General features: G+C 40.6%; 1 protein-coding gene across 1 annotated transcript in view; it reads left to right on the top strand.

Annotated features, from left to right (window-relative positions):
- LOC109831604 (phospholipase A1-Igamma2, chloroplastic-like) overlaps positions 8,090–9,549 on the top strand; it is a 6,096-nt gene continuing 4,636 nt past the window's right edge. The window contains exons 1-2 of the mRNA XM_020398959.1: positions 8,090–8,636; positions 9,441–9,549. The exon at positions 9,441–9,549 is cut by the window's right edge and continues 143 nt beyond it. Coding sequence (XP_020254548.1) covers positions 8,155–8,636; positions 9,441–9,549 — 591 coding nt within the window. The 5' untranslated portion in view covers positions 8,090–8,154. The remainder of the gene's footprint in view (positions 8,637–9,440) is intronic.

The raw sequence follows: 9,549 nt of genomic DNA, 5'->3' as shown, positions 1-9,549 counted from the left end.
TTTAACACACATAATATAAATCCTAAACTACATTCCCCAAGCAATCTTGATCTTCAATTAAGCTCGACTTGGTACACGTGCGGATGAAGCTTGAACTTGATCTTGAACTTGAATTGTACGATGCTTAACTCCACAATTCCTCCAACCTCAATTGGATATGATCGTTATGGCGCAATCCATCCAACCTCCAACTACGTTGTTTGTCTACAATAAATACGAAAACACAAATACTAGACAAACAACATTAGTAATAAATTGTTTGTTAAACATCATCAAAACAAGAAGGCCAACAATTTCTTTCCCGACGCCGCTAACCGGTTCTTCACAGTATTTGCTTGTGCAGCTGTCTCATTCTGAGGTATATTATCCTGGCCTAGGATACCTGGATGAAGTCCTCGTACAGAGGCTCTGTCACTGGAACCCGGGGTAGCCTCCTTCCCAATGAAACCACAGTGAATACGCTCGTGGTTTTCGGTCAACCTCCAGAACATTTCACGTCCAACGGACAGGTTTCTGAACTTTAAAAGCGAATGCTCCCGAGGAATCCAGGGCAGATATAAGAATGATGACCCACTTTGATGCAACCACTGTGCAGGCCTGCAGGCAACGATCTTCGGATCTTTTACGGAGTCACCAAATAAGAAGTCTGGCTTCCTTATGCATTGATTCGAGTCTCGTTCCGAAATTAATGGGGTGTCCGTAATTATCCGTCACAGAATACGACAACTACCTCGCTGAATCAATTCTCGGGCTCCTTCGTTGTAATCTGACTTGAATTGGGGAGCTGATTCGATTAATGGGAGCCCCTCATAATAAGAGTGGGTAGCGCTACTCTGGCCCGTAACCGCGTTAACAGTAAAGACGGTAGAAGGAAATTGGACTGATAAAGAAAACATACACATAAATTGTGTAAGAATAGTCCTAAAATTTTGAGAGAAGGCAATATATCTTACTCCATAAGATATGATCGCCACCCCATAACAGGCGCGACGACTTCCTATCTACCACATGTATAAAAGAGATATGTGTTACTATGCACGGGCATTATAACGGCATATCAAAACCTTTCAACACACGTGGGATGATATGAAATCACCCCTGTATGTACTGAAGTGCGTTTTGTCCAAGCAAAACAAGCACTTTTAAGCGTCGATCCCCTCAAAGGAGGATACCGGCTCTTCTCGAAGGTATCTCAAAGGATACAAACGAGGATCTGCATACAAATATGGTAATGTACATATGAAATTGACAAAATACAGTATGTATATTGGCGAAAGGGTAAAAGAAGTGTACCCCCATGTGAAGCGGCAGCGGGACCAGCCCCTTCAGGGGACTGAACAGTCGAACGATCACGGGGTACGCGAGATCTACGCGGCGACATGATGAGTACACAAGCTACAGTAAAATCCAACGAGAAAGTTAGGATTTTGAACATGAAATTGACCAAAATATCACAACATAGGGCCGAAACAGTGCACGCAAGGTTGAAGTCAAAGAAAATAAAAATTTTAAAGAAGAGAGGGAGAACAAACCTAGAAGAACTTTTCAAAATCCGAATGGAATCTTCCCCAAACAAAGCTCTACCCAAGTCGGCAACAAAGAGGAGAAGAAGTAGCAGAAAACTGACAGAAAATCGCCCAGGAAATCGCCAAAAAATCACCCAAAATCCGACGTGAAAAGCCTCTGAAAAACCCTAAGTCGGGGTTTTATAACCACGACTCGCCGAGTGAGGCAGACTTCACTGTCTCGTCGTGCGAGACAGCAAATACTGTCTCGCACAGCGAGACAGCATATACTGTCTCGCAACGCGAGACAGTATATACTATCTCACACCGCAAGATAGTATATACTGTCCCGCACCACAAGACAGTATGAGCTGTCTCATATCATGAAATGGCAACGACTGTTTTGATGTGGTGTTTCAACACACATGAATACTCCAATAGGTACACGAGTCTAAACTATTTTCCTACACTCGACAGGCAGTTTCTGGAGAATATTAATCTGAATATTCTTAAGGATAACCTGACGAACTCTCAAGGGACATACAAGCATCAATCTGGAAATACCAGCTTCAATTCAAGATCTCAACAATGGTCAAGCAATAAACGCAGTGCCGGAGAAGCATTAGCTATTCTACAAAGAACTGAATAGACTAATGGATGAAGAGATCAAGAGCTGGAGCCATTTTACAGATTCTTCTACACGATCTACTCAACCAAGCATTGAAGGGATCGTAAGTAAATCTATCTTATCCAAAGTATCCCAGACTCCTCTATAAAAGAATGAGTCTGGAATACTTTGGAGGGGGTATCTGTAGGCGTTAAAAAATGCTAATAGATATCCCAAACATAGAGAGGATCACTCAAAAAAATCATAAGAATTGATCTCATACTGTTTTGGAAAATCAAGACAGATATGAACTGTCTCGCCAGCGAGACAGTCTTTACTGTCTCACAAGCGAGACAGTGTTTACTGTCTCGCAGCGAGACAGTCTTTACTGTCTCACAGCGAGACAATCTTTTACTGTCTCGCAGCGAGACAGTGTTTACTGTCTCGCCAGCGAGACAGTGTTGAAATGGTAAAAAACCACCTTGATAACTGCCGTACACGTGTCCATTAACTGCTAAGGACCTGGAAAACATCGTGGACGAAAATCACGTGAATAACTGCCAAAATAACGGAGTTTGAAACGTGGGAAGGCAGTTATAGCGAAAACTGCCAAGAATATGCCTTTTTCGAGACAGTATTTACTGTCTCGCCAGCGAGACAGTGTTGAAATGGTAAAAAACCACCTTGATAACTGCCGTACACGTGTCCATTAACTGCTAAGGACCTGGAAAACATCGTGGACGAAAATGAGACAGTAAACACTGTCTCGCAGCCTAATTTGATCGTTTTGTTGAGTTTTTACAGTTATTTCTCTGAGGCTATAAATACCCCCCTAGGGTCATTTCTGACGGGGATCGAGCACTTGATAGAGCAATCCAGAGCAGAGAGAGAGTAGACTTGAGTTCTTGGTGTGATTCATTGAGATTCGAGCTTTGACTTGATCTTAAGAAGAACGACTATCTTACTTTGATAAGATCTTCGTTTCAAATTCTCACTTCGATAAACGAAGGAAGAATCATTAAGCCCCCTTCACGATCTGTTATTCGGTGGTCCACGAGTCAAAGCACTCCCGGCACAGGCAAAGTCCCACAAAACAAGAATCGATAGACGATTTTTGTGTTATTTTCTCAAGAGTTGTAATTTTTATTTTGTTGTGTAAAAGAAGTCTTATAAAAAGACTATCTCTTTCGAATTTATTATAATCGACCGAAGATATAATGAATTCCATAACAAAGTCAACTTTTGCTGAAAACACCCCTAACACGCGTTGTTAGTTAGTCTTTCTTCGTGAAAAAGACACCAGAATCTATGTTTGGAGGATTTTATCTTGATCCCTAAATAGAGATAAGTCTGTATCTAATACATGCTGTCGGTTAGTCTTTTCCTGTAAAAAGGACAAAAGCTCACGTATTTAACATCGTGGAAGGTCGTTATTAATAATGCCAAAATCCATGCCTTACACGCATGTGGGACTTTATCTCAATCCCTAATTAGAGATAAGTCTACGTCTAATACGCATTGTCGGTTAGTCCTTTCCCGTAAAAATGACAAAGTCTATGTATTCAAAATCATAGTATCAAGTCTAAGAGAGTTCATTCTCTTAGCACAATGTTACATGTGAAACGGATTTAAATAATTCATATGCTAGCCCGACTCAAACGGTAGTCGATAAAGACTTATCAAATCCGTTGATGGCTGAGGGTTTACCAAAAATCCTATGAATGTTTGCGGGCCCATCAGTTGAATGAAGGTGAGCCGTGATGTGATGTTTGATAGCTTCTGTTCATGAGTAGCTTGTATCGTCGCTACAGTTTCTATTTGATGCTCATCATCACGCTGGTCCTGCGTGGAAAATCCCTTCAACCAAGATGCCTTCGAAGCGGGTGCAAAGAACAACTCCTTATGACAAGGAATCCCCTTCAACCAAGATGCCTTCGAAGCGGGTGCAAAGAACAACTCCTTATGACAAGGAATCAACAGCTCCAAGATCAGAGTTAAGATCCAAAGTATTCGGTGCAAAGAACAACTCCTTATGACAAGGAATCAACAGCTCCAAGATCAGAGTTAAGATCCAAAGTATTCTAAAAATTCGTCCCAGTCAACCGTGAACTTTTGAAAACTTTGGAGGGGGTTCTGTAGGCTGTCTAACAATTACTGCAGATAGTTAATCCCCATCAAACACCGATGATGGAAGTTATAATTTGACGGCTTCTAGAAGACTATAATTTGAAGACTTTCATGTAGATCGATGAAGGTTACAATCTGACGACCTTTACAATAACTGATGAAAACTCTGATCAATAGTCTTCACAATTAACAGCAAGAGTTATAACCTGATGACTCTCATATATCAAAGAGCTGAGGTAAAGATTACAAAATGACGATCTTTACAACGTTCTGTCAAAAAGAGACTATAAATTAACGGTCTCCTCAAACCAAGACGCGGAAGTCCTCCTCGCGTTTCAGCATCAAGACGCAGCGTCAATTCAACCACAGACGCAGCTCCTTATCAGCTATCGCTGACCTAGCTCAAGCCCATGGATACAGCTCATGTTAGGCCGCAAACGCAACTTTCAAGCTTCCAACAAGCTGCCAACACAGCTTCCAAATTACTACAAACGCAGCTTCTAAATACTACAAACGCAGCTTCCAGACGCTGCAAACAAGATTCCAGACGCTGCGTTTAGACGCAGAATTCATGCCATAACGCGGATTTTGTGTTTACTCGTTCAAACACGAGATGAACGGTTTTAAAACCATTTCTCACGATCTGAGGGGATCACAACTCCACTCATGAGTGATTTAAGGGGGACAGTTACATCCCATTAGCTCCATAAAGGAGCGATTTTAGGGGCAGTTACACCCCCTAATCGCCTATAAATAGCTAAAAAATTAGCTTAGTTTGAGAGAGAGAGGGGGATATCTTTGGATCTTTGAGAATTTTAGAGATCTAGAGTTTGGCTTCTTCGGATCATCTTCTTAGCAATAGATTCTTGGGGCTGTCTTCGTGCTTGGCTTGTCTAACCAATTACGGTTAAGATCAATCAACTCCTTTTCAAGAGTTTAAACTCACTCTGAGTTATCAATTCATTTAGAGTTTCAAACTTGTCACGCAAGTCCTTCACCGCGTTAAATCATGAGGAGAAGATACTGTTCCAGTGAAACAGGACATTCGGATCGTCAACGAGAAGCAAACTCGACGCGAGCATTCGAGGGAGACATCTCATCGCTACCGTGAAGAACCCAGACTTAAACAAAGGGGAGAATTTAGATCAAGTCTCTTCTCTTTTGTAATCAGATTTTAAATTGTAATTAAGATTGAGAGAATACAAATCAAATTTCTTTTATTTTATTTACTACAAATTTTCCACCAACAATATGTCTATAAACTTAACATACAACAAGTAAATTAAGATAATATGCAACAAAGTCAAACACAAGCAAATCAGAAACTATTATCTGTGTTGTTTTCATAAGGAAACCCTAGCTCTAACGAGCCCATGTAGTCTTTCTCAAAAAAAATTTGAATGATTGGGTCACTTAGGATCCAATTACGAGTAAGTTGACCCCTTAAAATATGTATGATGAAAGAGCCTATTTTCACCGAAAGTGATGAGTCAACTTTGTTTCTTCATTTCCTTGCTCATTAAACTGCAACCATTGTGTTTCACGAAACTAAAGTTCTGTGAATCATTTCATGGAACAAGTAATGAGCAACCATCACACTCCAGGAACACATCACCGCGGAGTCAGCCTTAGCCATCTAGGAAGAAGAAGATGGCGGCAATCTAGGAAAAGCAGATCTTGTCGTTTCTATTGGAATCAGATTTGTTATAGACATGCTCGAGGTTGGTGATGGTAGAGGGGGAAAAGGCGGTGACAGAGCTTGAGGCGGATCCAGATTCGAATCCGAGTGGGTATTTGGATCAGATGCAGTAGCGACGAAGGAAAGATGAGATCTTGCCCATTGGAGGAGGGAGAGAGGAAGGGAGGGAGGGGGAGAGAGAGATTGCATTAGAGGGTTGTGTTATGAAAGAGCTGAGGTAAAGATTACAAAATGACGATCTTTACAACGTTCTGTCAAAAAGAGACTATAAATTAACGGTCTCCTCAAACCAAGACGCGGAAGTCCTCCTCGCGTTTCAGCATCAAGACGCAGCGTCAATTCAACCACAGACGCAGCTCCTTATCAGCTATCGCTGACCTAGCTCAAGCCCATGGATACAGCTCATGTTAGGCCGCAAACGCAACTTTCAAGCTTCCAACAAGCTGCCAACACAGCTTCCAAATTACTACAAACGCAGCTTCTAAATACTACAAACGCAGCTTCCAGACGCTGCAAACAAGATTCCAGACGCTGCGTTTAGACGCAGAATTCATGCCATAACGCGGATTTTGTGTTTACTCGTTCAAACACGAGATGAACGGTTTTAAAACCATTTCTCACGATCTGAGGGGATCACAACTCCACTCATGAGTGATTTAAGGGGGACAGTTACATCCCATTAGCTCCATAAAGGAGCGATTTTAGGGGCAGTTACACCCCCTAATCGCCTATAAATAGCTAAAAAATTAGCTTAGTTTGAGAGAGAGAGGGGGATATCTTTGGATCTTTGAGAATTTTAGAGATCTAGAGTTTGGCTTCTTCGGATCATCTTCTTAGCAATAGATTCTTGGGGCTGTCTTCGTGCTTGGCTTGTCTAACCAATTACGGTTAAGATCAATCAACTCCTTTTCAAGAGTTTAAACTCACTCTGAGTTATCAATTCATTTAGAGTTTCAAACTTGTCACGCAAGTCCTTCACCGCGTTAAATCATGAGGAGAAGATACTGTTCCAGTGAAACAGGACATTCGGATCGTCAACGAGAAGCAAACTCGACGCGAGCATTCGAGGGAGACATCTCATCGCTACCGTGAAGAACCCAGACTTAAACAAAGGGGAGAATTTAGATCAAGTCTCTTCTCTTTTGTAATCAGATTTTAAATTGTAATTAAGATTGAGAGAATACAAATCAAATTTCTTTTATTTTATTTACTACAAATTTTCCACCAACAATATGTCTATAAACTTAACATACAACAAGTAAATTAAGATAATATGCAACAAAGTCAAACACAAGCAAATCAGAAACTATTATCTGTGTTGTTTTCATAAGGAAACCCTAGCTCTAACGAGCCCATGTAGTCTTTCTCAAAAAAAATTTGAATGATTGGGTCACTTAGGATCCAATTACGAGTAAGTTGACCCCTTAAAATATGTATGATGAAAGAGCCTATTTTCACCGAAAGTGATGAGTCAACTTTGTTTCTTCATTTCCTTGCTCATTAAACTGCAACCATTGTGTTTCACGAAACTAAAGTTCTGTGAATCATTTCATGGAACAAGTAATGAGCAACCATCACACTCCAGGAACACATCACCGCGGAGTCAGCCTTAGCCATCTAGGAAGAAGAAGATGGCGGCAATCTAGGAAAAGCAGATCTTGTCGTTTCTATTGGAATCAGATTTGTTATAGACATGCTCGAGGTTGGTGATGGTAGAGGGGGAAAAGGCGGTGACAGAGCTTGAGGCGGATCCAGATTCGAATCCGAGTGGGTATTTGGATCAGATGCAGTAGCGACGAAGGAAAGATGAGATCTTGCCCATTGGAGGAGGGAGAGAGGAAGGGAGGGAGGGGGAGAGAGAGATTGCATTAGAGGGTTGTGTTATGAGGGGTATAAATGGGGATTTTTTTTATTTTACTCCCTTAGTGCTGAGTTTGCATAGTACAAAGGGCCGCAACAAAAAATGACATCATATTTGTAGCTTTTATACAAGAAAAATAATACCAATAGCTGGGTCACATTGATTTTGCAAATTTAAAGCCCTTGACACAATTTTTTTCTTTTTTTTTTTCACTTTTTTTTTGCCCTTCCTATTTTCCCTCTCCCAAAAAATAGTGTAAGACAAGTAGACAGCTCCCTCTCTCTATAAATGTCAAACAATTAATAGATCACCTGGCTCTCCCTCTGTCAACACCCTCAAGCTCCAAAACTCCTCCATGGCGATCCCACTCCCAAAGCTCTCTCCTCCCTTCAATGGATCACTCAACTTCAACCCCTCACCCAAAACCCAACCCCAGACCCTCCCTCTCAAAACCCAACTCCACAAAAAACACACCCTCAAAGCCATCGCCAAGGACGAGTCCACTCTCTCCTCCATGATCACCGAGCTCCAGCAAGACAAGCTCCAAGAGGAAGAGGACCTCGACGAGCTCACGCTGGAGGAGCGTGATCATCAGCCGGGGTACCGGTTGGCTGACCGATGGCCCGAGATCATGGGCCGGGACGATTGGGCCGGGTTGTTGGATCCGATGGATCCAGTTCTGCGGTCGGAGCTGATCCGGTATGGGGAGATGGCGCAGGCTTGTTATGATGCCTTTGATTTTGATCCCTTCTCCAAGTATTGCGGGTGTTGTAAATATAACAGGAGGAAGTTCTTTCAGAGTCTGGGGATGGTTGATGCAGGCTATGAAATTAGCAGGTAATCAGAAAATAATCATTGTAATTAAAAATAATGGTCTCTATCTATTTTGAAAAGTACAGAAAATTTAATATAAACAATATTGATAGATTTTTAGTTTAAATTTCTATACTTGATTTAGTAATTTCATACCATTATATATAAATGGTGGGCTAATATCCTTTTTTTTTTTACAAAACACCATCTCTATATCCATTAATGAATTTTTATTTGTCAAGGTAGTAGCCTTTTTGTTTATTTTCTTGATTTCTTCCATTATTCTTGTAGATCCGTCATAGAATTATGGTTTCTTTTTAAAATAAAAAAAATTGTTCCACTCTAGAAATTTTATTTGAATAGATCTAGAACATGTTGCCAACGTTTTTCTCCAAGAAAATAATAATAATAATAATAATAATAATAATAATAATAATAATAATAATAAAGAAATAAAAAAATAAAAACCATTAAATTTATGGTTCTCTAATAAAATCTTTTAAGTTAAAGAGGGTTTTCTAATAATCCTTCCTACACTTAGAGTGTGTATATATGTGATATTTTAGAAGTCCTGAGGTGTTATCCGATAATTGTCCAAAAGTAAGGGGTTTTTTTCTGCAAAACTAGCGGCTTCATTAAACGGGCATAAATAAAAGAAATTTTCCTGCAACTTATTACACAAATGATTTTCTTAAATACAATATACATGATTACCTAAAAATATAAGTATGTATTTAGCAGTGTTTTTTTTTTTCAAGAATATATGTTATCTACTGTCAATATTCTAATCGCCCTGTATCTGGTTGCGTATTCTGGCCCCGTCTTCAGATACCTCTACGCGACGTCGAACTACGAACTCCCGAACTTCTTCAGGAAGTCGAGGTGGCAGCAGCGGTTGTGGAGCGAGAAGGCGAATTGGATCGGGTACATCGCGGTG

Source organism: Asparagus officinalis, chromosome 2 (genome assembly GCF_001876935.1).
Source record: "Asparagus officinalis chromosome 2, Aspof.V1, whole genome shotgun sequence".
Taxonomy (NCBI): domain Eukaryota; kingdom Viridiplantae; phylum Streptophyta; class Magnoliopsida; order Asparagales; family Asparagaceae; genus Asparagus; species Asparagus officinalis.
The sequence above is the reverse complement of the archived record's forward strand: the minus strand, read 5'-3'. Positions and strand labels throughout refer to the sequence as shown.